The 25,644-nt window shown below is 50.5% G+C and overlaps 2 protein-coding genes, 1 long non-coding RNA gene and 1 other non-coding gene across 4 annotated transcripts; 1 reads left to right on the plus strand and 3 right to left on the minus strand.

The window, feature by feature from the left end:
• Window positions 1–476: 476 nt before the first annotated feature.
• Window positions 477–4,387, minus strand: PGLYRP1 (peptidoglycan recognition protein 1). The gene is made up of 3 exons (XM_019425941.2): window positions 4,048–4,387; window positions 1,292–1,413; window positions 477–726 (listed from the first exon to the last, which is right to left on the minus strand). Exons 1-3 carry the CDS (start codon window positions 4,332–4,334, stop codon window positions 548–550), a joined length of 588 nt encoding a protein of 195 aa, XP_019281486.1. The 5' UTR covers window positions 4,335–4,387; the 3' UTR covers window positions 477–547.
• Window positions 3,884–7,511, plus strand: LOC128777992 (uncharacterized). Its single transcript, XR_008423267.1, has 3 exons — window positions 3,884–4,085; window positions 4,492–4,552; window positions 6,947–7,511. It is a non-coding gene; the product is annotated as an uncharacterized LOC128777992 (long non-coding RNA).
• A 5,449-nt stretch (window positions 7,512–12,960) lies between these two features.
• Window positions 12,961–13,066, minus strand: LOC128778120 (U6 spliceosomal RNA). The gene has a single exon (XR_008423494.1). It is a non-coding gene; the product is annotated as a U6 spliceosomal RNA (small nuclear RNA).
• Window positions 13,067–22,916: 9,850 nt separating this feature from the next.
• LOC109253201 (insulin growth factor-like family member 3) lies at window positions 22,917–25,599 on the minus strand. Its single transcript, XM_053905507.1, has 3 exons — window positions 25,492–25,599; window positions 23,849–23,902; window positions 22,917–23,760 (listed from the first exon to the last, which is right to left on the minus strand). The coding sequence occupies exons 1-3, from the start codon at window positions 25,514–25,516 to the stop codon at window positions 23,489–23,491; spliced, it is 351 nt and encodes a 116-aa protein (XP_053761482.1). The 5' UTR covers window positions 25,517–25,599; the 3' UTR covers window positions 22,917–23,488.
• Between the last annotated feature and the right edge of the window lie 45 nt (window positions 25,600–25,644).

Here is a 25,644-nt window from a genome sequence, read left to right on the forward strand (position 1 = left end):
CGAGGGGTGTCATTGGGACCTGGGTGTATTTCTGGGCGCGCCTATGACTGGGAAGTTCAGGGGCAGGAAAAACTTCCATGCTCCCTAAAGCAACAAAAGGGGGGACCTTAGGTATGGTAGTGAGCAGCTCATCCCCAAAGGGGTACAAGCAGAGATGACTGCGCAGGATCCCTTTGGCCGAGTGGTAGAGAAGGGGTGTCCTGGAGCATGGTCCACTGCCCCCACAGGACCCCCCCCCCCCCCCCCGAACTGCTGGCGGTGACCCGTGGGCCACCTTGGTGCTGATTCCTGCGCTCTGACCTGAGACCTCTGGGTTCTGAGCTATGATGTTGCTTCTAAGCTGGGATCTCGGGTCTTGGTTCAGGGTCGGGGCCTCTGGGTTCTAAGCACCAGCGAGGACAGAGGGCTGGGTGGGAAGGGCGGGGGTCTGGTGGGAGGTAGAGAGGGAGGGGGGGGCACAGGGTGGGACACAGGAACACAGTTTGAGCTGCATCTTTATTGGAGGGGAGAAGCGGTGGGGTTTCTGGGTGTAGGGGGAGACGGGGCCTCACTCGTGGTAGCGCGGCCAAGTCCGGATGATTTCATAGAGTTGGTCCCCTGGGGAGAGCGTCCGCTGCACATCCCGGTGTCCTTTCACCTCGTATGTGCGGCTCAGGGCTCCCTGAGCCACACCGCAAGCCAGCAGACTCTGGGCGGCCCTGAGGGCCCGGGGTGGGGGTGACCGCTCTGGGGGAGGCAGAGGCAGGAGTTAGGCTGCCGCTTGTGGAAGGGCAGAGGTAGTGTGGGGCAGGGGTTCCATTTGTTCCACTCTGGCCCACTAGGGCCCAGAACTGGGTCTGCCAGTCCCCTCGCAGGGACTCAACCTTACTGTGCCTCAGTGTCCTCTGTGAAAGGAGGGAGTGGTGGCACCCGCCCACAGGGCTGTGGGACAATAAAATGAGTTCTTTTAGGCCAACCCCCCCCCCCCCCCCCCCCCCCCCGCAGAACAGTGCCCGGCACAGCTGAAGCCCCCAGCACGTGTCAAGATCGGAGCTCATTCTGCCTCCTCTGCCCCCAGACCTCGGGGTCCTACCCATGAGGGCAGCAATCAAGCAGTTCTTAGGTGCCAGGGACCTGGCCTAAGAAGTTTTAGGGAGATGAACCAATCCTAGCCCAAACGGGGGTTGAAAAGAAATGGCCATTATGCAAAGGAGGAGAGGAGGCTTGGAAAAGCAGTCGCTTGGCCAAGGTCACAGAGGCGCCATCCCCCAGACCCCATGTCTGCCCTCCATCCCTACAGCTGGACACTTACCCATATAGTTACCCATGAAGGAGATGCCAATGGACATGGGGTTCCAGGTGACCCCCGTGTGGTCGCCCTTGATGTCCCAGCCCCGGCCCTCGTACACGAGCCCATCTTCTCCAATCAGGAAGCTGCGCGGGTGGGTGGGAGGGTGGGTTTGCTGAGTGAAGGAGGGCATCCTGGGGGAGGACTCCCCCCTCCTCCTCCACTCACCCTGCCCCCTACTACTCAGGCACAATTCCGCCCAACCCCCTCCCTCCCTCCCTCTCCTCCCCTCCATCATCTTCTGACATAACAGCAATGCCTCTGGCCCCTGCCACCTGCCAAGCACAGCTCTCTACAAGCACCATTTGTCACCCTCCGGGCAACCCTTGAGTCCGTACTGCCTCCACTCGGCAGAGAATCAGAGAGGTGGGGACATCTGCCTGCAGTCACACAGCCAGATAGGGGCCGGAGCCCAGATTTTCCCTCCTGGGTCCCTGGGACTCCCACCCACGTGATCCTCTTCTTTGCTTCCTCCCGCCTCCCTGGAGGATTTGTTGAGCTCTTGACTTGTTGAGGCGGGTGCTGCTGTCCTCCCCATTTTAAGCTAAGAAGCAGAGACTTAGAAAGGGAGGGGATTTGCCAAGGTCACGCCCCGGAGACCCCTGCCTCCTCAGAACTCTCCACTGAGAAGCTCTTCTGCCCTTGGCCCAGCCTGCTTCCTGCTTCCTGTTTCCTGTTCCCTGCTGGGGTACACCGAGTGACAGGATCTGGGACTCAAGCATTGGTGTCACCACCAGATACAGACCCTGGAGTCCCAGCATCTACCTCTGGGAGGTTTCCAGGCCTGGCGGCAGATCCTTAAGACTCATTTGACAGGTCTTGATTGGGCGAGTCTGACTTGGCCCGTTGGAATTAACTAGAAGGTCGGCATTTTGATGTTGCAAATATCCGCTGCCTCAGCCCTCCTGCTCAAAGGGTTTCTTGTGACGTACAGAACGTTGGAACTTCAGAATCTTGGGTCCTGAATCTCACGCACAGGAGGCCAGACTCGGAATCTGGCCCGGAAGAGACTAGAAATTCCACAGTGATGCTGGCCCCCAGGACTGGGCTGGTTAAGGCCCTGCCCCAACCCCTGGTACAGGCAATTGGCACTGGCTAGGTTTGCGTGAGATGGTTGCCTCTAATTAAACCATCAGCACCGCCACCAGGTGGGGACAGCGAGGAACCCTTCTTACAGGTCAAGAAACTGAGGCTCAGAGAGAGAATGTGATGTGACGAGGGAGTTCCAGGACAGTTGGATCAGACTCTGAATCCTAAAATCTGAGAAAGAGACTTCAGTCTGCTTTTCTATAAGGCAGTTCAAGGCCAGCGGCTGAAGCGTTGTCTTCACTACTTCGTGGAAACGCTCAGAATCGGAACCCCTCGGTCTTGGAGGAGACAAAACCCGGGAGTTGGAGCCTCTGAACTGTGAAATCTTGAGCCAGAAGAGCTGAGGATTCCCTCGGTGGCCTCTAGACTTCCAGTGAGGTGCCCAGAGTCCCCAGCCTCACCCCAGCCCTATTTGAAGCAGTGTCGAAGGGTGGGGCCTGGCAACCTGGATTTCCAGTAAGGTGACTGGTGCTTACCGAGGTCTGAGAACCCGTCGGGTTCAAAGTTCAAAGGCTGCGGAAGCCTTTGTGTGGGACCCCCCGCCTGTCACCCCGGAAAGGGAGCTGGGGTTTCTGCTCTTACCCACCTGCAGTCTGTTCTCCCCACGGCCGCCAGAGGGAGCTTCTTGCCTCTCGCGGACTCACAGCCCTCCCGTGGCTCCCGTATACCGGGGCCCACGAGGCCCTGTGCCGTGTGTCCCAGCCCGACCCGGTCCTCCTCATTTCATGTCACTCCTCCCTGCTCCCCCCAGCCATCCTGACCTCTGCTCTTCAGGCATGACCCTCTCACTTGGCCCTCACAGCCATTAATTACTCCTGCTCGGTCCCCTGCTTACCCCTCTTGCCGCACGCCCCCCCCCCCCCCCCACCCGAGCCAGAGACCCCTCGAGCCCCCCTGTTTTCTTTTTCCATTGCTTCCATCACCCTCTGAATTCATCTGGTTGCCTTCGCTTGTTTCCCACCTGTTCCTCCTTGTGGGTCTTGAAATCCCACCGGGCCAGGTTTGCGCTGTTGACGCGTCCCGGTCCCCACACCGGCACAGAGCCTGGCACAGTGCCTAAGGGCGAGCGTCCATGAACTCGGGGGGGCGGGGCTCCCACCGCATGCCCGGTGGCGTCCTAAGTGCTTTGCGTGTGTGTGTGTTGGCTGATTTAGTGACCAGGTGGGCCACAAAGGAGCTCACTGCAGAGCAGGGACAGGAAGCCAACCAGCAGAGAGCGCGCATCAGTGCCCGGATCTCGGCCGGCAACCAGCGGAGACTGGAGTTGGCCCCACGCTTCCCCAGCCTGCTTGTCCGCCTCCCAACAAAGGTGGCAGGCTTTGTGAAGGGACTCCGGTGTAGAGGACGCCTTCTTTTGCGTTGGCGAAGTCTGTCCCTTCCTCCGTGGGGTGGGGGGGGGGGGTGGGCAGAGCCTGGCCTTCCAGCCCCGCCCCCTGTTCCTCTCCCCCACCCCCCCAGGCCCCTGAGGCCGCCCGCACATGCGCAGTGCCGTGTGCCGACCCTGCGGAGAAGCCAAGGCCACCGAGGGGCCGAGTAAGCGGCCCAGGGTGTCAGCCAGGCGGCCCTAGATCGGCCCGTGGCCGCTCGGGCCCGCACACCTTTCCCTACACCCGTCCCGGCTCCGCACTCACTTGTAGCCCACGTCACACCAGTTCAGCGTCCTCGAATGGTAGCTATGCAGGTTCTGCACCTGCTTCAGGCACGAGGCCGGGCTGTCGCAGTGGCTGCCCCCGGTGTGCGACACCACCACGTAGCGCACGGGGTGTTGTAGTTTCTCCCCGCACTTGGACGCCGGGGCCTTCCATTCCCTCCGGGGCACTATGGGGCAGCAGGAGCCTGGGGCTTCTTCTCCAGGCGCCCCAAGGCCGAGGCCGAGGCCGAGGAGGGCCCAGGTGAGCAGCGTGCAGCGGCGGGACATGGCGGGCGGGGCGCGGAGGGATGCCTAGGAGCTCGCGGCTGGCGGGCGGGGCCGCCTTTATCTGCTGGGGCCAGGAGGTAGGGAAGGCCTTGCTTCACCCCCCGGGCGGGACGGGCGGGTCATACCGGACCCCAGATTCTGCTTCCTTCTCTGGCAGGGCTGCAACAGGATGCGGTGGGGGCCCGGGTCTCATCTCTCTTCCTCCCGGAGGGACTGAGGTAACAGACGCCCCCCCCCCCCCCCCACTGTTTGTAACTGACGTATAAGGAGCACACAGTTTTATGTTAGTTTCAGGCGCACAAGGTCGTGAGTCCACAATTCTGTGCCTTACTCAGTGCTCGCCACGATAGGTGTAGCCACCCTGGGGGGACGCAATGCTATTGCACTCTGACTTATTATTATTATTTTTTTAAGCTTATTTATGTATTTAGAGAGAAAGCGAGCGCATGAGCCTGGGAGGGGCAGAGAGAGAGAGGGAGACACAGAATCCGAAGCAGACTCCGGGCTCTGAGCTGTCAGCGCGGAGCCTGATGCAGGGCTCAAACTCACGAGCCGTGAGGTCATGACCTGAGCCGAAGTCAGACGCTCAGCCGACCGAGCCACCCAGGCGTCCCCCAAAGCTCCCGTCATACACACACACACACACACACACACACACACACACACACACACACACACTTTTGTAAATGTTTATTTATTTTTGAGACCCAGAGAGAGACAGAGCATGAGCAAGGGAGGGTCAGAGAGAGAGGGAGACACAGAATCCGAAGCAGGCTCCAGGCTCTGAGCTGTCAGCACAGAGCCCAGTGCAGGGCTCGAACTCACGAACCACGAGATCATGACCTGAGCCGAAATGGGAACGCTTAACCAACTGAGCCACCCAGGCACCCCTATATATATTTTTAAATAACGGTATGAAATCATGCGCATCACTTTCCCTTTTGTCACCTACTATCTCTTGTGCATCTCGCCAGGTCAATGCAGCTAATTCTAATTCAGTCGTCGTAAGAGTTGCATAGCATTTCATGCTGTGGGCTTACCATTTTGACACAATCTTTGCTTTTTTGGAGCTTTGCAATTCTTTTTCCCGCCCCCATGCTGCACAAAATGTTATCAGACATCCAGCCCTACCTGCTGAAGCATCTATAAATGGTAAATATAGACTTTCTAAGTCAAAGACTGTATGTATTTAGTTGTTACTAGATTATTTCCCCCAAAGGCTGTTAAAAATCCTTATTTCTACCAGCGATGTATTGGAGTCCCCATTCACCCCAGAAGAGGGCAATATCTCTTTGTAACTTTAAATGGCATTTTTATAACCACTCAGGAGATTATTTTTCTATGTTTTCTGCCCGTTTGGATTTGTCTTCTATCAATTGCCTGTTATCTCCCCTGTCCATTTGAAAAATAAATTGGGCTGGGGTGCCCGGCTTGCTCAGTTGGTGGAGCACACAACTCTTGATCTCAGAGTCATGAGTTCAAGCCCCCACGTTGGGTGTAGAGATTCCTTAAAAAAATTCTAAAAAAAAAAAAAATAAATAAATCGAGTTGTTTATCTTTTTGTTACCAATTTGCAAAGTGAAGAAAAGAATCCCATAACTAGTATTGTTGAGTCGTTGGGTATGTACATTTTGTGTCTCTTTTAAAAGCATTAGGGAATAGCATACATGTAGCAAAATGTACAAAGGTACTTTTAAAATATGGTTAATAGAATTAATAGCGTGAAGAACTGTGTTCCTTTTCGCACCGTGAATACAGGATGTATCCAGCAGCCAGATCAGGAAATAGAACTACATCAAAATTTTTATTTTATTAAAAAAAATTTTTTTAACGTTTATTTATTTTTGAGAGGCGGAGAGAGATCGAGTGCAAGCGGGGGAGGGGCGGAGAGAGAGGGAGACACAGAATGGGAAGCAGGCTCCAGGCTTTGAGCTGTCAGCACAGAGCCGATGCGGGGCTCGAACTCATGAACCGTGAGATCATGACCTGAGCCAAAGTCGGCCGCTTGACCAACTAACTGAGCCACCCAGGCGCCCCCACCTCAGCTAGGATTTATAATTGCATATGGTGTGAGGTAGGGGTTTAATTTGGTGTCTAAATGGCTAGCCATTTGTTCTGGTGCTATTTATTAAATAGACCTGGTTTTAAATTTCAGCCCTGCCCCTTATTAGCTGGGTGGCCTTGGGCAATTAGGCAGGATTTGACATCGCTGACCACATCCTTCTTGAAATGTTCACTTTCCTCAGCTTCTGTGTCGTAAGACTGTCTTGATTTTCTTTCTGCTTCTCAGCTGGTCTTTTCCTCTCCCTCTTTGACTCATTCTTCCTTCCTTGACCATTAGACTATTCTTTTTTCTGCTGGGTGATTTTTTCATCCAGGTAATGGCTTCAGCCACCACTAAAATGCAAGTGACTTCTAGGTGTTTATGTCCAGCCTGGAGTTTTCAGATGAATTCTGGAACTGTGTATCTTCCTGCCTGGTTCACACCTGTACTTCGATGCCCCACAGGGACCTCCCATGAATATTCCTAAAATGGTTTATGATTTTTCTCCTCCAAAATCAGCCCTCTTCCAGGAGTTCCTGTCTAAGGGAATGACATGATTGTCTTCCAGGTACAAAAGCCATGCATCAGAGCATCATCCTTGACCAAACTCTAGTGTGTCCCCTCTTGTGTTGAGTACCCCAGCCCGTAGCAGGCGCTGAATATATACTGAATGGTAAGTATCCAGCTCACTCCCTGGTCATGTTGCTGTTATCGCCCAAATATCTTATGAATCAGACCACCCTGATTTATTTCCACTCTCCCCACCTGGGTCCAGTCACCGTCTCCTTGCACCTGGATTTTCTCCCACCCCCTCGGTGACTTTCCAGCATGCACCTTGGCCCCCATGAGGCCGAAGCTCAGATCTGATCAAGCGACCCTCAAACGTGAGTCACCGTTTTCTGTGGCTTCTCACGACTCTTAGGATGGATCCCAAGCACTTCGCCACGGCCTGCCTTCAACCTAGTCTCACCCGACTCACTCCTGAGGCCCTCTTCCCCTAGCTTCCCTGCCCTTCTTGCCGCCCTTGAGGAGGCTTTGACTACCCTGTCCCCAGGGGACTTTGTCCGCACTGTGTGCAAGGTTTATTTATTTATTTATTTATTTATTTATTTATTTACATTTTTAGAGAGAAAGTCTGAGAGCAGGGGAGAGGGGGAGAGAGAGAACCTTAAGCAGGCTTCACACTCAGCATGGAGCCTGACGTGGGGCTCGATCCCACGACCCTGGGATTGTGACCTGAGCCAAAATCAAGAGGCGGACACTCAACCAACTGAGTCACCCGGGAGCCCCTGTACAAGTCCTAAATAAATGGGGAACCTTAAGAAATTCAGGAACTTTGTACCTTACCTTTAAAATTACAAAACATGAGGGCGCCTTTTGTAAAAAAGCAGGAATATGTACACATCGGATTGCTTACTAAGAATATAGCCTTTAGCCAGGTAGGGTGAAGTATTCCTGTGTTAGAATTTTATTTATTCTGTATCTTGTCAGCCTCAGAGTGGGACATGCCCTTGTGAGCATTTACAAGAGCCTCAATGGGTAATTGTTATATTACCCCTAATCCTGAGAACTGTATTACTAGGGTATTTTTTAAATAGGAAATTAAATCTACCCCCTGTACCTTTTAGGACGTTGATTTTTTAACTATTTAATTCACCAACTGCCTTTATTTGATCTTGTAATTAATTCAGCCATTATAAAAACTCCTCAGAGTCTCTGGCGGTTAGCAAAAAAGCATTCGTCTTCGTTGTATCAATAGTGAAAGAAGACTAATTAAATGCTGATTAGAGGGGCGCCTGGGTGGCTCAGTTGGTTAAGCGTCTGACTTCGGCTCAGGTCATGATCTCACGGTCCGTGAGTTCGAGCCCCGCGTCGGGCTCTGTGCTGACAGCTCAGAGCCTGGAGCCTGCTTCCGATTCTGAGTCTCCCTCTCTCTCTCTGACCCTCCCCCGTTCACGCTCTGTCTCTCTCTGTCTCAAAAATAAACAAACATTAAAAAAAAATAAAAAAAAAAATGCTGATTAGAGCAAAGACAAAGACAATGCAGAATCCCCATTTTTTTTTTCCTTGACATTCCCAGGCCTGGAATGCTCACCTCCCCCTCACACACCCCATCCTGACTGTCCTTCTGTGTTGCCTCCTCAGAGGTGACAAGTCCCCCTCTTTGCTTTCCCCACATCAACTTCTCCATATTTATCACAAGGGTACTTATTAAGTTATCTGTACAATTCTCGGATTAGTTTCTGTCTCTCCTGCTATACAGTGAAGTCTATAAGTATTGTTCAAACCATGACACTCGAGAGAGAAAGAGGGAGCTATTGATAATTCTGCTGGGTCAACAGGCCCACGTGGGCTGTCCCAAACAATCCAGGATGTATAACCACCCCATTTAAAGATAAGGAAGGAGCTTTTTTCTCTCTGTCACATACCATTATGTCCCTGATTCCTTGCACACAGTTGGTGATAAGATCACATACTAAGCCATCCTTGGTTTCTTCATCTGTGAAATGCGGTTTAAAAAAAGTTTTTTTAATGTTTTATTTATTTTTGAGACAGAGAGAGACAGAGCATGAACAGGGGAGGGGCAGAGAGAGAGGGAGACACAGAATAGGAAGCAGGCTCCAGGCTCCGAGCTGTCAGCACAGGGCCGGATGCAGGGCTCGAACCCACAAACTGTGAGATCATGACCTGAGCCAAAGTCGTGCGCTTAACTGACTGAGCCACCCAGGCGCCTCATGTTATTCGTTTTCTTTTTTAGTTAGTTAGTTAGTTTGTTTACTTATTTATTTATTTTGAGAGAGAGAGAGAGAGAGAGAGAGAGAGAGAGAATCCCAAGCATGCTCCATGCTGTCAGCAAAGAACTCACAGTGGGGCTCGAACTTACGAAACGTGAGATCATGACCTGAGCTGAAATCAAGAGTCAGAGGCTTAACCGACTGAGCCCCCCAGGCACCCCCGTTGTTGTTCCTCTTTTCTGGGGACGGGAACTGCTTTCAGTCTGCCCCCATCCCCATCCAGGACTTCCTACAGGTGTCCCCTCCCTTACGTGGGCTCATTCAGGCCACCTCTGCTCACAGGTGATCACAGCCCCCTGACCTGCCACCGAGACCCTTTTAAGTAACTCCCTTGGAATTTCGAATTTTCACACCTCTTGGAATTCTGCCAGGAACACGGAGGCTACCAGAGAGCAGGGCCCTGGCTCCCAAGTTGTAGCCCATCCCTCCTCTTTTTAAACTCCTCTTCCCCTTCCTACCATGCAGGCCTCCCGCGCCTGGCATTGCTGGCCCCAGCGCTGTCCACAGCTTCGGAGACAGGGCGCCCCTGGGGTCTAGAGGTGCACACCCGATCCCCTTGCAACACTGACCCAGGGAAGAGCCCCAGGCAGGTTTTGGCAGGAGACTGGGGGCTGCCCATTCAGGGAATTCTGGGGTCTCAGGGTTCCATAAAATGTCCAGAAGCATCTGCTGGGGTGGGGGTGGGGGGGCGGATTCAGCCGTAAGTAAAACGGAAGTTCTTGCGCGCACTTTCCAGTGGGGAAGTCACACAGTAAATAAAGAAACTAATAATTATTTAAAGCAGTTTCACATATACTGTATTTCACGTAGGTGGCGCGACTAGCGTTAGGCCTGGCAGGTAGCGCGCGCCCAATGGAACATCATCATCAGCTCTGACCTTGGGCTTGGTTTTGGCGCTGGGAAAAAGACGCGGCACCCTTCTCGGCGGTTCCCTCCTCCCACCGCCAGAGGGCGCGCCGCCCCCGCCTGTCCTCACTCTGTGCCGCAAGCCTTTCCCTAATCTTAATTGCAGCGGGGCAGCCTCTTAGCCTCGCGTGGGACCTGTTCTGTGGTTTTCCTGGGGGCCTGCCTGTCCCAGGGAGTGGTTTGCTGCTAATAGCAGCAATAGCAACCCAAACCATGAAGAACTAAGAGCCAAGAGTTACTGAAATTATGTTGATCCCACGATGCCTATAGGCACAATCAGCTAGGATGCAGAGAGGAGGCTGTTGGGTCAGAGGGACCAGCGTGAGATTGGGGACCAGGGGAGAGAGAGAATCCCAGGCGGCCTCCCCACTGACAGCACAGAGCCCAATGTGAGGCTCGAACTCACGAACCATGAGACCATTTCCTGAGCCCAAGTCAGACACTGAACTCGCTGAGCCACCCAAGTGCCCCAATAGCAGACACTCCTGGAGGCCTATACCTACACCCATGGAAACTTCCGGAAGCCAGTTTTCCACCATGAGGGAAGCCACAATTAGTGTGGTCAACTCTTGAAAAGGCAGAAAAGATGCAGCGAGTCTGTGACAATATTGCTGGGCCTCCGGATCTAGCCTCTCCTAGTATCAGCCCTCTTAGGAGATTCTTCTGCCCTTTGACACTCGGTAAGTTAGATAGATTTTTACTAATTTCTTCTTTCAGCCTCTCAACTGACTAGGACTGTTGGATTTATTGTATCTCTGAAAGGTTGCGTGATCTAATGGCTATGGAGGGTGCAGAAATGGTCCTCTTCAAAGATGTCCACGTCCTGGGGGCGCCTGGGTGGTTCAGTCGGTTGAGCGTCCCGACTTTGGACGCTCACGTGCCACCCACGTGCGCCCAGATGCAAAAACCCGGAGCAAAGTACGAACAAACCAGGACCCAAAGTGCGTCACGAGATGAGGTTTAACCCGGCAGCCCAGGGTGTGCTTAACTTCCAAAACCCAATCGGTGAAGCATGAGTGTTTGTGTCTTGTGTATGGAACAGCTCGGGGCGGCTTGGCAGGATAGGGCAGGTCGTGATTTCCACCCGGGGCCGTCAGTGACTCGTTGACTTAATGTTTGTACCTGCCATGCAACAGGGCCTTCTCATTCCTAAGGGATTAGTATGCAGATTTGGCAGAGGATGGAAATGCAACGGCCATCAAGTAACTTTGCAGCTACAGTTGATTCTTGCGTGGGCTCCTAAGCAGACCGATGTGGAAGAGTGGCCTGGTTGACAGGGAGATGGGCCCACAGGGGTAAAGACCAAAGGACAGGGTGGGGGGTGTGTGTGGCCCCACCACAAAAGGCCTTGGAGCAGCCGGGACCCGAGTATTTTAAGGATGAGATGCCAACTTATGAGGAAAACTTCAGAAAGTCATTATTAAGGAGAGTGATCCTGGGGGTGGGGGGGTGGGGGGGGGGGAATCCATGGGGAAAATGGGTGGTGGGCAATAAGGAGGGCACTTTTCGGGATGAGCACTGGGTGTGGTACGTAAGGGATGAACCACTAGTTCTACTCCTGAGGCCAAGACTACACTGTATGTTATCGTGAGAATTAAAAAAAAAAAAAAATCTGTATTATGCAAAAGTGAAAAAAAAAAAAAAAAGAAGCCGGTGTTGGCATAGATTTCCTCTAATTTGAACTGATATTGTTGGTGTTTGATACAACACTAAGGAAGTCGATGATTTGGGTTTCTGAGAAAATCACATGAAGGGCCACTTGGCGGTGAAGGCGGTTTCTTGCCCAAAGTCCAACTCCCAGGTCTCTGCCTGGCCTGGAGATTTTTAAAGGGGTTTAATCAGTTAAGGGAGCACAGTGATCTGTGACATTTCTGGCTTAGGCACAGAGTCCGTGATGCCAGCTACTGAGTCAGCTCAGTGCCCAGACGTTGTACAAGAAGTTCTAGTTCCTTGGTGCCTGGGGTTTGGGCAGGTTGTACAAAAAGGCCATTCCTTAGTCTCCAGGGCTTGTGCGAGAGGACCGTACTCTGTTCTTTCTGCAAAGGAGGGCCAGGTCTACAGATGCGGAAAGGGAGATCAGTAAAGTCATCTGTGTGACCTTAAAAAGAAACATTTCGCGAAAAGGTTGCTGAGCTAATCAGGAAGTTTAAGGGGGCTTCAAAAAGACTTGCTGGCCTCTGTGGCCTGAGAAAGTCCTGGTCCCTTATTGCCCAAGGCCAGCGGTCTCAAAGAAAGCAAATGAGTTCTGTTAACAAATCAAGGGCCTTGAGTCAACAGGCAAGGAGTGTGATACCTGGAAGCAAGTTAATCCTTGAGACTGGCCAGGCTGGAGGGCTGTTACATACAGCCTGATGCATGCATATAAATGAGCCCTTCTCCCCTAATTTGGCAGGAGTCTGTGTGGGTTGGTATTTGCTTTTTCTGTTTTCTGTTTAAACATTTTTTTCAATGTTTGTTCATTTTTGAGAGAGAGACAGACAGAGAGTGAGTGGAGGAGGGGCAGAGAGAGAGGGAGATACAGAATCGGAAGCAGGCTCCAGGCTCTGAGCTATCAGTACAGACCCCGATGCAGGGTTCGAACCCACGGACCATGAGATCATTACCTGAGCTGAAGTCAGATGCTTAACTGACTGAGCCACCCAAGTGTCCCTGTTTTTTTCTTTTTCTTTTTTTTAATGTTTTTTAAATGTCTACTTATTTTTGAGAGGGGGGAGGGGCAGAGAGCGAGGGAGACACAGAATCTGAAGCAGGCCCTGGCTCCAAGCTGTCAGCACAGAGTCCCATGCGGGGCTTGAACCCACGAACCACGAGATCATGACCTGGGCCAAAGTCAGACGCTTAACCGACTGAGCCACCCAGGCACCCCAATTTTTTTTCTTTTTTTAACAAGGAACGCTTCATGGAAGTGTGTGTGTTCCTCATGTAGGGCTCTGCTTATCTTCTCTGTATCATTCCAATTTTAGTATATGTGCTGCCCAGGCAAGCACTGTGTGGGTTGGTATTTGCACACGCAGGTTTCTGCAATGCCTGCCCGTGCCCATGGCACCCTACCAGAAGACTCATCTATGGGGACACACCGCTCACACAGAACAGCTGATGGGAACACAGACACAGAAGAACTCCATTCCTGTCTTCTCAATGAATTAGTTGGGTGCTTCATTCATAATTCTGAACCTACCAGCAAGGAGTTCCTGGCCACATGGAAGAGAATGTTCTGGATAAACCGTACAACTGACTGGAAAGCCAAATCATAAACGTTGTTAGCAGGAGAACGAGTCTCTGTATCATTAAATTATCTTCATAGAAATCCCATGAAACCTAGGGTCAAGCAAGAGGCAAGGCTGATTGAGTCAGCCAGTAAGAACAAAAACAAAAACAAAAACGAAAAAACCATAAGCGGGGGCGCCTGGCTGGCTCAGTCAGAAGAGCGTGTGACTCTTGATCTGAGGGTCATGAGTTTGAACCCGCATTGGGTGTAGAGATTACTTAAAAAAAAAAACAAAAAACCCACAACTTTAAAAATATCTTAAAAAAAAAATAGAATCCAAGTTCTTATGTCCTCAAACGTTTTTATCCAAACTGTTTCCAGGGGGACCCAGGGGGGGCTCAGTTGCTTAAGTGTCTGACTTCAGCCCAGGTCATGATCTCACGGTTCGTGAGTTTGAGCCCCATATGGGGCTCTCTGCTGTCTGCACAGAGCTTGCTTCGGATCCTCTGTCTCCCTCTCTCTGTCCCTCCCACACTCGTGTTCTCTCTCTCTCTCTCTCAAAACTAACTAAACAGTTAAAAACAAAATGTTTCCAGGGATGGACTCGACTTGGATAAGAAATACGCTGGAGCCCCCAGTTCCCACGGTATTTACAAATGCATTTACTTTATTGTACGCTTACAAGCATCGGCCGGGGGAAGTGTTGTTACCTCCTCGTGGGTGGAGCGCGCTGAAGTTCTGAGACACTCAAGTCACTTGGCAAAAAAATCCCACAGCTTGTAAATGGTAGAGTTGGGCCCCTAAACCCATGAGAGAGAATTATAAGCATATTATATAAAACTATGAAGCGGCTGTTGCTGGAAACTGGTAACAGGATTGGACTCAGGAGTGCCAATGGGGGTGGAGGTCTTTTAAAAGGAAGGGAGTCGGAGTTTTGTTTGTTTATTTATTTATTTTAAAAGAAATTTAATAGTTATTTTTGAGAGAGACAGAGTGTGAGTGGGGGAGGGGCAGAGAGGGAGGGAGACACAGAATCCGAAGCAGGCTCCGGGCTCCGAGCCGTCAGCACAGAGCCCAATGCGGGGTTTGAACTCACGAACCATGAGACCATGACCTGAGCTGAAGTCAGACGCGGGAAGTGAACCCACAAACTGTGAGATCATGACCTGAGCCGAAGTTGGACATTTAACTGACTGAGCCACCCAGGTGCCCTTCCATTTCTAAACTAAGATAGTATGATACATATCCCCTCAAAATCCCAAAGCACACAGGTATTTTTTTACAGCTGCCTACATTTCCATTTTACAAATAAATTGTAACTTATTTCATTTGTCTCCTTTTGAAGGCCACCTAAGCTTTCCCAGTCTTACCCTAAAAACAAGACAATAGACTTTTTAAAAATGTATATATATATATTTTTTTTTTTTTTTGAAAGAGAGAGATAGAGAGAGAGGGGCAGAGGGAGAGAAGGGGACAGAGGATCCAAAACAGGTTCTGTGCTGACAGCAGACAGCCCAATGTGGGGCTTGAACCCACGAACTGTGAGATCATGACCTGGGCCAATGTCGGATGCTTAACTGACTGAGCCACCCAGGCGCCCTGAGATGATAAATATTCTTACACTTAAGTCTTTGTGTACATATTAGAGTGCTTTGCCAGTAACAACATTAAAAGGGGAAACTCTGAAGCAAATTGTGTGCGATACACTGAGTCATATGTAAAGGGAACATTGAAACAATACACCAATTGATTATGTCCTACATTATCAAGAAATATGAGGTAGGATGGGCCCAGGGTTTTAGTTCCAAGTGTTTAAACACATTCTGGATGGCCTCCAATGTGCAGTTTGCACGAATTCCAAGCCCTCCAAACGTGCCTTACATAGACATTGGCAACATCTGGGTAAGGCTTTAACCTCTGTAGTATTCAGCCAATGAGGAACTAGGGGAGGGGCTTATATGCTAGGAAATAAATCGTCTGCTGTAACTGCCCCAAGTGCACCTGTCCCTCAGACACCTGCTTTTGCAAGAACGTTGATTAAAGACTTACTTCACTGTACTCCAAGTCTCCGTGTCCCTCCTTTGATTGGGTCGGTGGGCTTATTTCTAACACAAAGTGTCTCCTTTCTTTTTATTCATGGCTTAAAAAAAAACAACAATCATTTCTTTTCTTCACAAGTATACAATGTGGGTAGGCTCATTTCTCCTTCCCACAGTATTAGCTAGGGTGGCTTGATTGGGCCTGGAGGATTTGCTTCCAGAACATCTCATTTGTGTGCCTGGGAAGCTGTTTCCGGGTGCTACCTAGGAGTTCAGTCTAGGCATGTGGGTAGGGACCTTAGTTCCTGCCCACGTGGCCACTGATGCTTCCTCACAGCCTGGCAGCTGAGCTCCTTGAGCAAGTATCCCAAGAATCTTGGACAGTAGCCACAGGGCTTTAAAAAAAATTTTTTTTAAATGTTTTGTTTATTTTTGAGACAGAGACAGAGCATCAGCAGGGGAGGGGCAGAGAGAGAGGGAGACACAGAATCCAAAGCAGGCTCCAGGCTCTGAGCTGTCAGCACAGAGCCCGACGCGGGGCTCAAACTCACAGACGGTGAGATCACGACCTGAGCCAAAGTCGGACTCAACCGACTGAGCCACCCAGGCGCCCCGCCACAGGGCTTTTTTAATGACCTTCTCTTAGTATTGTTTCTTTGGAACCATCCGGGGTTAAGATAAATGTGGGGTGTCACCTGTGATGGGGTTTTGGAGTGATGGGGGTTCAGAGCTGATGGCCAAGAAAGAATTCTTGAAGCATCTTTGGTGCAAAAGGGTGATTTTATTAAAGCACGGGGACAGGACCCATGGGCAGAAAGAGCTGTGCTGGGGTTGTGAGGAGTGACTGCTTATGTAGTGTGGAGTTGGGGGGAGGTGAAGTCAAGAGGAAGTTTCTTAAAGGGATTTCCATATGCTGAAGGAGACACAGATTACTGGAGGCCTAGCTATTGTCAAGCTAAGGTTGTTTTTCCTTCTAGCAAAGCATTAGCATTAAGACAGTAGGGGGTTCCTGGAGATTCGACTATTGATAAGGTTGCCTTTTTCTTGTAATTTACTAAGATATTTGTAAACTGATGGAGATTCAAGTCCTGCATGACTGTGACCTCTATCAGTTAACCATTGGTTTTCTCTCCCTTTCCTTTGTCCTTGGGCAGCCAGGAGTGACTGATGTATCACACACATCCCACCTTGTGGGGGTGGTTTGTGGGGTGTCAGCCTGCCTTATGCTCCCTCATCACCTGTGTCATCAGACAACATTGTTTATCATTGAAAAGACCCCTGACCAGACTAAGTGGATCGTCATTGAGCCCATAGCCTATGTAGCCTGGACTGTTTTAAAAAAAATGGTTTAAGGGGGCACCTGGGTGGCTCTGTAGGTTAAGCGTCCAACTCCTGATTTCAGCTCAGGTCATGATCTCACAGTTCGTGAGTTCAAGCCCTGCATGGGCTCTGCGCTGACGTGTGGAGCCTGCTTGGGATTCTCTCTCTCCCTCTCTCACTGCCCCTCCCCTGATGGCGCTCTCTCTCTCTCTCTCTCTCTCTCTCTCTCTCAAAAGTAAATAAATTTTTTTTTAATTTTTTTTTCAACGTTTTTTATTTATTTTTGGGACAGAGAGAGACAGAGCATGAACGGGGGAGGGGCAGAGAGAGAGGGAAACACAGAATCGGAAACAGGCTCCAGGCTCCGAGCCATCAGCCCAGAGCCTGATGCGGGGCTCGAACTCACGGACCGCGAGATCGTGACCTGGCTGAAGTCGGACGCTTAACCGACTGCGCCACCCAGGCGCCCCAAAAGTAAATAAATTTTTTAAAAAAGGTTTAAGAAATAAGTTTTTGTTTTCCTGGGTGAAGTTTCATTTTTCTGAATATGACACTTGTATACTTTGGAAGCCACGCTCATGGGCTGATACAAGCTGATGGTTCCTGTCCCGTATGAGGATCTACATGTGAGATAGTTTGCATCTCCAACCACGTGGCCTACCCCTTTCAACTGGGCTGCCTGTTTGGGAGGCCAGAAAGGACCACCTAGATAGTTGCAAGGCATCCCCCATAAAGATGTGTCTAACACTGTCATGGTAGCATGTTGGGTTTCCCTCTTATGTCCTCTTAACTCTGCTCTGCTGAGCTGAAGCCTATTGTGACCTGTGTATGTGAACTGAAGAAATCGGCTGCTGTGACATTAGTTGTTGTGAATGGAAAACAGACTAGAGGAGAGAAACTCAGTGTAGCTTCCAAGACAGGCAAGCGTTGTGCTCAGAAACAAGAAAATCCACCCAGGAAAACTGAGACTTCTCTCTTAAGTAGTCCGCAGGTTATGCAGGCCCTCTGGACCCATGGGTCCATTTGCTACCAGAAACTGGGTTCACATCTTGGCCTCTTGGTAGTGTTGAACCACAAGACACAATGAAGCCAAAGAATAGGGAAAGAAAGGGTTTTATTTTCAACGAGGAAAATGCGGTGGATCTTTTCCAAAGTAGTGTCTCCCTGAACAAAACTGGGGGAACGCTTAACCAACTGAGCCACCCAGGTGCCCCGCGGCGGAAAAATCATCTTAACATGACTGAGTCCAGGTCAAAGCCACTAGGTTTGGCAAGGGTCAGCATTATCAATTCTCTGGCTCCTTGTGGTCTAGTATCTGAGTGCTCAAAAGGGCTTAGATCCCACAAAGATTACTCCTTAGTGTGCACAAGGCTGTCTTCACATATGAATGAGCACTGGGAGTTTTAACTCTGATTTATTGCCCTGATAGGATTAGTCAACCTCCTGGCTGTTTATTCTTACATTGTTTCATAAGATGGCCCCGGGGGCCTAAAATGACTTTCCTTGTGTCCAGAAAGCTATGTCTGTCATTCCTTTTCCAGGGATCTCTAACTCCGGTCACATAGTCGCAGTTCTTCCAGTGCGGATCAGGCGAGCTCTTAAATGATAAACAATGTTGCCTGATAACACAGCTGACACTACGCCTTTATCTTAAACCACGGTGGTTCCAAAGAAACAGTATCCAGAGAACATGCCTGAGGTCAACTTCCCAAGGAGAAGGGGGTAAAACTTATCCTGAACCTATTTGCACTCACCCCCGCCCCAACCGTGAACTTGGATGAGCAAATGTAACACAGATCACCAGGACCTTACTATCCAAAGAGGCATCAACGGACTCGTCACGCCTTGGATTGGTCTGTGTTTTGGGTCATTTCGTTTTTATAGGGGTTATAACAGCATCCAATGGTGGGATCAAGGGCGGGTTTAAAATGCACCAAACACAGCAGCATATAGCATTTACCCTGTCACTCAAAAGGCCTGCGGGGCACCCTTTCCTGGGATTTCGCAGCCCAGCATCCCCAGCAGTCCCTCCTTCTGGCGGGAGGACGCCGAGCGTGCGGTGCGGCGCAGCGCCGCAGTGCGCAGGCGCCTCCAGCAGAGCTCGCTCATGCGCACTGCTGCGGCGGAGGGGGCCGCCATGTTTCCGTCGAGGTCGCGCTTTTAGGCTCGCAGCGCGGTCGCTTTTGCTGCTCCTGGGGCTTCCTGGACTCTGGGACTGTGCTGAGTTAGTGGCTGCGACTGCCCTCGCATGGGGCTGTGATCCTCCTTAATGGTTTCCGTTGGCGGCCCCCGGGCCCCGTCAGGGCTCCGCCGCCCCTTGGAGTCCGGGGAGAGTCGTGCCGCGCGCAGTGCACCTGATTTTGCCTCCTGGGGGGGTTGCACAGGTGCATCTCCCATGGGGATGGAGCCTCTGCACCCCTTTACCCAGACAGATCCCAAGTTACACACGTGAGGTTCGGGCCCTCATACCTGCGTCTGCCCCATCCAGGCACTGGGGTCCCCAGGCAGTAGCCCTCGCTTTGCATAAGCCCACACCTCCGTGGCTGGCAGCGGCCCCTCTGCTGTAGCTGCCTGGACATCTGCATGACGCCCGCCAGCCTAGCTGCCGCCGGATTTTGGTTGCTGACCTTGCAAGGTTGAGAAGGAATGTAAACACGCAAGCGGGATTGAGGCGCTTGCCCCCCATCGAAGGAAGTTCAGGTGAGAGATGTGTGTGTGGGTAGAAGCCAGAAGGCACCCAGAAGGGGAGGAAGCAGCTTTAAATATTTGCAAAGCTCAGGGAGTGTCAGTGCTGGGTCACCATGATGGTCCCGATGGAGGAGGACCCACCGCTGTAGGAGCCTGGGGAGCGATAGCAGTGAAGCTCAGAGGGTTCCGAGCTCCTACGTTGGTGGGTTCGGAAACCAAGTCAGAAAACTGGGAGGAGGTGCATAAAAGCGCGTGCTAGGGAAAAGAAAAGGCGCCCACGTCCCTTGTACGCAGGCTTCCACTTTTGCGGAGGGCCAGAGCTAGGAGGGAGCGTGACATGTAAGCTTAAGTCAAGATGGTTGCTCTCACTTTTACATACTTCTGGACATTTTCAGTTGGTCAGAAGAGGATATTTATTAAATAAAAGAGGCCATTCGGGGCGCCTGAGTGGCTCAGTCAGCTGACCCTCCGACCTCAGCTCGGGGCATGATCTCACGGTTCGTGAGTTCGAGCCCCGCGTGGGGCTCTGTGCTGACAGCTCAGAGCCTGGAGCCCGCTTCGGATTCTGTGTCTCGCTCTGTCTGCCCCTCCGCTGCTTGCACTGTGTCTCTCGCATTGCCTCAGAAATGAATAAACATTAAAGAAAAATTAAAAAAAAAAAAAAAGAGGCCAGAAAATTTCATGGCGTTTCACCTTTTTATCCAGGGGCGGGGGAAGAATCAGAAAAAAAATCGAAAAGGAAAGAGGTGTGAAAACAAAAGCTGCTTTGTAATTATGTTTCATGTCATGCTTTGTTCATTGAAACGGTCCCGTTTAAGTGGGGTTTTTTCAGCTTTATTGAGGGATAATTGACAAACGTATGTATGTGTTTAAAGTATACAACGCAATGATTTGATATACAATGTAGTGCGGAATTATTACCAAGATCAAGATACTTAACACATTCATCACCTCACACAAAGTTAACATTTTTGGTGTCGTTAGCCTCAAAAGTAGATGCTGTCAGTTACTTTACCAGCAAAGGATGGGTTTATTGGGGGGAATAAAAGAGAATTGCAATCCCAGAGAGATAAGCTGTGGCAAAGCCGCAGGCAAGTCCAGGGAGCAAAGGAGAGGCGCACTTTTAAAAAAAGTTTATTTAATGTATTTTGAGAGAGAGAGAGAGGCAGAGGGCGAGGGAGAGAGAGAACCCCAAGCAGGCTGCACACTGTCAGTGCAGGGCTTGACGCCGGGCTCGAACCCCAGACTGTGAGGTCATGACCTGAGCTGAAACCAAGAGGCGGTCACTTATCCAACTGAGCCACCCAGGTGCCCCAAGGCACACTTTTTTAAGGAGAGAAGGGGTAACTCGAGAAGGCTTTCTGAATTAAAATTTCTTTGGAGGAAACTGGGAGTTCTAAGTGTGGTGGCTTCTCATTAGTGGAGCTGGTGCCTGGGGGTGCCGAGGAAAGCAACTTCCTTGGGCCAGAGTGGAAGAGTAATAGCCACATGCAAGGTGAAGACCATACAAGGTCAAGTTCATTTCTTCCTGTTGGGTGTGCAATTGACGATGAGTGCTAGGACATGAGAGCTCCCCCTACCCACATCTGCCAACTCTATTTTATTTTTTCTTTTCTTTTTTTTTTTTTAAATTTTTTTTAACGTTTATTTATTTTTGAGACAGAGAGAGACACAGCATGAACGGGGGAGGGGCAGAGAGAGAGGGAGACACAGAATCGGAAGCAAGCTCCAGGCTCTGAGCCATCAGCCCAGAGCCCGACGTGGGGCTCGAACTCGCGGACCGTGAGATCGTGACCTGAGCTGAAGTCTGATTCTTAACCGACTGAGCCACCCAGGCGCCCCCTCCCAACTCCATTTTAATGAGGTTTGTCATTACTGATTTTCACAATATACATTTATGTTTTGGAATGATAACTAAGGTAAAGATAATTAACACACTTGTCACCTCATATAGCAAACATTTGTGTGTGTGTTTTGAGACTGCTTAAGATCTGTCCCTAGCAACTCTCAAGTACATGTTGCCATACATATTATTAACTATCATCACCATACTGTTCCTGAGGTCCACAGAACTTATTCTTTTTTTTTTTTTAATGTATTTATTTTAAGAGAGACAGAGACAGCACGAGTGGGGGAGGGTCAGAGAGAGAGGAGACAGAGAATCCCAAGCAGGCTCCATGCTGCCAGCAGAGAGCCTGACATGGGGCTTGAACTCACAAAAGCGTGAGATCATGACCTGAGCCAAAACCTAGAGTCGGATGCTTAACAGACTGAGCCATCCAGGCACCTCCACAGAACTTATTCTTAAAACAGAGCGCTTCATTTCTCCCCCTTCCCACCCTGTGGCACCCACCATTCTGTCTATGCTCTTTTTCTGCGAAATCACCTTTTTGTTGTTGTATGTTCTACATATAAGTGATATTGTACAGTATTTGCCTTTCTCTGTTTGGATTCTTTCACTTAGCATAACGCCCTCCTGGTTCATCGATATTGTCACAAATGGCAAGATTTCCTCTTCTTTATGGCCGAACGATATTCCATTGTATCTATAATGTATACCACATTTTCCTTATCCGTTTATCTGTTGGGCATTTCGGTTGTTGGATATGGATATCTTGGCTATTGCGAATAATGCCACAGCGAACATGGGTGTGTCTGTTCTGAGATAGTGACCTCATCTCATTTGGATATGTAATGTTGACGTTAGAAATAAAACTTATCAGTTATTTTACCAGCCCCCCCCCCCAATTTTTTTTTTTTTCAGGAGTAGCAGAGAATTGGAATTCGACACACACAAGCCATGGCAAAACCACAGGCAAGTCTAGAAAACAAAGGGGAGAACCACTGTTTAGAGACGAAAGCCGGGAGGTGGGAGGGACTGTTGTAAGGAAAAGCCCATTGGAGTAAACTGGGAGTTCTGAGTGTAGTGGCTTCTCATTGGCTGGGCTGCGATCTTCTGCTTGGCTGGGGTGCGATCATCTCATTGGCTGGGCTGTTGCCAGGACAGAATCTTCCTCTTGCTGAGGTAGTGAGGTGGGCTTCTTCCAGTTGGTTCTTCGAAGGACTCTGTGAGGTATAGCTTGAAAGTTTACCCCTCTCCTCCCCTCCCCTTCTGGGCTTCTGACATTTTATTTTATTTTATTTTATTTTATTTTATTTTATTTTATTTTATTTTATTTTATTTTATTTTATTTTATTTTATTTTATATTTTATTTTATGTGTAATTATTTATTTTGAGAGAGAGAGAGAGAGAGAGAGAGCGCGTCCTCGTGCAAGTTGGGGAGGGGCAGAGAGAGAGAGAGAGGGACAGAGAGAGCCCCAAGCAGACTCCATGCTGTCAGCAGAGAACCCGATGCAGGGCTCGAACTCACAAACTGTGAGATCATGACCTGAGTCAAAGTCGGGCGCTTAACCGACTGAGGCACCCCGGCCACCCCAGACTCCATTTTAAATGAGGTTTCCTTTATTCAGATTCAGAAGAGATTAAAAAATAAGAAAATGAGAAGTTTCAGTTATATATACACGTATGCAACGTTAAGCCATCTGATATTCTAGAAGGAGCTTTCTAAATTACACAGGCCTTTGGCTAATTTGTATTTTTTATTTGTCTCCATTTCAAAATACACATGCAGATTTTTCAAGAGTTTCCATCTCATCCTGCTCACCCTAATACTCAAATCCTGCGCGTCTTCCTCAAAACGTCCATCAAGGAGGTGGGTAACATGCTTATTTTACAGGTGAGGGACTGAGGCACAAGGAGTTGAAGGTCGTGGGGGAGTCTCTGAGCGTTCAAAGATGGGCAGCACAGGGACCAGCAGGCAGGTTGCAGGTCAGGTCAGTTGGCTTCTCTGTTTTCCTGCCAACCCTGCAGGGGGCTGTGGCGGGGGTGGGGGGGGGGGGGGAGGGCGGGAAGCTGGTGATACGTGCGGGTCTGTGCTGGCAAATGCAAAACATTCCATTTTTGTAAGGAGCTCGCCTAGCTCCTTCAGCTGCAGAGAGAGAAAAATTAGGAAATTATGAGACAGAGACAAGGAAAAGAGTGGGAAGTTTCCAGAAATGGCCGGAGATAAAAATAACAGGAAGGGGATCCCCCTAGAACCCTCTGTGTCCCTCATCCCTGCTTCCTTCCCTCAGCCGCGAGCAGTTGGCGCCTTTACCTGGGGCAGATCCTGGAGATGGGTGACGAAGGGCACTGGGACTGGGTACCCAGGACCTTCAGCTTCACAACAAACCTCTTGGGGCCAAAGGACTCGGGACAGCAGAGCTCCAGGCAGGGCCAGAAGGTGCAGTTGGGGCCACACTGGCGAGTCCGGTTCAGGGGCAGGATGGTGTCATCGCTACAGCAGTGCTGCAAGGGGTCGTAGACCTGGTCCCCACACCGAGGGGCGGGCTGGCACAGCCACAGACCTGAGCCCATGGGGGCGTCTGGTGGAGACACCGATGGTGGGCGTCCAAGGAGGGACAGATGCCCAGGGCAGCTTCCTCCCTCCCCATTCTCTCTCCTTGGTCTTACCTGCCACTGCCTTTGAACCCTGGAGGAAGAAAATTGTTACGCAGACAGGAACTCCTACGGGAAAAATAAAGTGGGCTCTTTTCCAGTCGGAATTCCCAACTCACACCCACACAACACTAGGCCATTCTCAGATACCAGCGGGTGTCTGAGAATTCAACTCAGTCCTGACACTGTCTCCCCAGAGATAGCATCAGCTAACAGGCTAAGGGCTCAGTCCCGCAAGACTGTCCCCCACCCCTCACCGCAGACACTAGTCACAATCCCACCTGGGCTGTCACCTGTGCCTCTGACTCACCGGCTGCAGATTGGAGGTTCCAGTGACCTCCTGAGGTTCGTCCGGCTTGCTGGAGCAGCTCACAGAACTTGGGGGAACCCCCGCTTATGTTACCGGTTTATTAAAGGCTCTGATAAAGGATATGAATCAGCAGCCAGATGAAGAGATGCACTTGGCAAGGTCTGGGGAAGGTTCCTGAGCCTCTCCAGGCATCCCATGCTCCCCAGTCTCCACCTGCTTACGGACCTGGAAGCCCTCCAAACCCAGTCCTTTTGGCTTTTTATGGGGCTTCATTGCATAATCATGACCGATTAATCATTGGCCATTGGCCGATTCGGTCTCTGGCCCTTCTCCCCTCCCAGGAGGTGGGGAAGGTGGGAATGAATGTTCCCCTCCTTCGTCTGCCTGCTTGGTCCTCCTGGCTACCAGCTCCCATGCTTCAGTGGGGTTCAAAAGTCGCCTTCCTTTCACCTTTATGGCTCTGAGTCATTTTCAGGAATTTGTGAAGACCAAATGTACATGAGATACTTTTCGGTTATCTGAATGATCAAATACGGATTTCTTATAAATCATTATATCTCAAGGAGGAAAGTGGGGTGGGGAAAATGGCCGTGGGATCCTCAGGGAAGGCAGATGAGTAGGGAAGAAGGCCAGGTTAGGATGGTTTAAAGGTACGGATTTTGGGGGGTGGCACCTGGGTGGCTTAGTTAAGCGATCAACCCTTGATTTCAACTCAGGTCATGATCTCATGGTTCGTGGGTTCGAGCCCCACCTCGGCTCTGTGCTGACAGCGCGGATCCTCTCTCTCCCTCTTTCTCTCTCTCTCTCTCTGCCCCTCCCCCCTCAAGATAAATAAATAAACATTAAAAATAATAATAAAGGTGCAGAATTTGGTTTGGGGCTATCCCTGCAAGGCATCTAGCTCAAACAGGTTGTGAGCTGCTGAGGCTTTCTGGGGGACGAGTGTTAAGGGGAGACTGGGCTCCCAGACAGACAGAAGGTTTATGGTTTGTTAAAGAATGGAGCTGTTTGGGGCGCCTTGGTGGCTCGGTCGGTTAAGCGTCCGACTTCGGCTCAGGTCACGATCTCACGGTCCGTGAGTTCGAGCCCCGCATCGGGCTCTGTGCTGACTGCTCAGAGCCTGGAGCCTGCTTCTGATTCTGTGTCTCCCTCTCTCTCTGACCCTCCCCCGTTCATGCTCTGTCTCTCTCTGTCTCAAAAATAAATAAACATTTAAAAAAAAAAAAAAAAGAATGGAGCTGTTTGTCACAGATGCTTCCGAGTTGGCCAGGGGTGGGGAGGAGACTGGGATGACGTTGGGGTGTGGGAACTGCGTGGGGGATGGGGTGAGATTTGGGGTCCTCCTTACCTAAGATACACCTTCGTGGTATCATCGCTTCTGAAGAGGCTGTAGGCCAATGAAAGAGAATGATCGGGACTGGAATGTTTTGCAGCCAGCCGGCCCAGCCTTTACTCACCTGATTGGGCAGTTCAGATCAGGCCACTCCTAAGCTCCCCAGCA

The sequence above is a fragment of the Panthera pardus genome, unplaced genomic scaffold (assembly GCF_024362965.1).
Source record: "Panthera pardus isolate Hobbes unplaced genomic scaffold, ASM2436296v1 HiC_scaffold_18, whole genome shotgun sequence".
In the NCBI taxonomy this organism is placed as follows: domain Eukaryota; kingdom Metazoa; phylum Chordata; class Mammalia; order Carnivora; family Felidae; genus Panthera; species Panthera pardus.

What these genes read in the sequence shown, in the direction of transcription:
- LOC109253201 (XM_053905507.1), bottom strand. Translation starts at nt 25,516, where the DNA reads ATGATACCACGAAGGTGTATCTTAG. An exon ending in ACCACGAAGGTGTATCTTAG is followed by an intron (nt 23,903 to 25,491) that starts GTAAGGAGGACC and finishes TTTTTCCCGTAG; the next exon opens with GAGTTCCTGTCTGCGTAACA. An exon ending in GGGTTCAAAGGCAGTGGCAG is followed by an intron (nt 23,761 to 23,848) that starts GTAAGACCAAGG and finishes TGTCTCCACCAG; the next exon opens with ACGCCCCCATGGGCTCAGGT.
- PGLYRP1 (XM_019425941.2), bottom strand. Translation starts at nt 4,334, where the DNA reads ATGTCCCGCCGCTGCACGCTGCTCACCTGGGCCCTCCTCGGCCTCGGC. An exon ending in TGGTGTGACGTGGGCTACAA is followed by an intron (nt 1,414 to 4,047) that starts GTGAGTGCGGAG and finishes CCACCCGCGCAG; the next exon opens with CTTCCTGATTGGAGAAGATG. An exon ending in CTTCATGGGTAACTATATGG is followed by an intron (nt 727 to 1,291) that starts GTAAGTGTCCAG and finishes TGCCTCCCCCAG; the next exon opens with AGCGGTCACCCCCACCCCGG.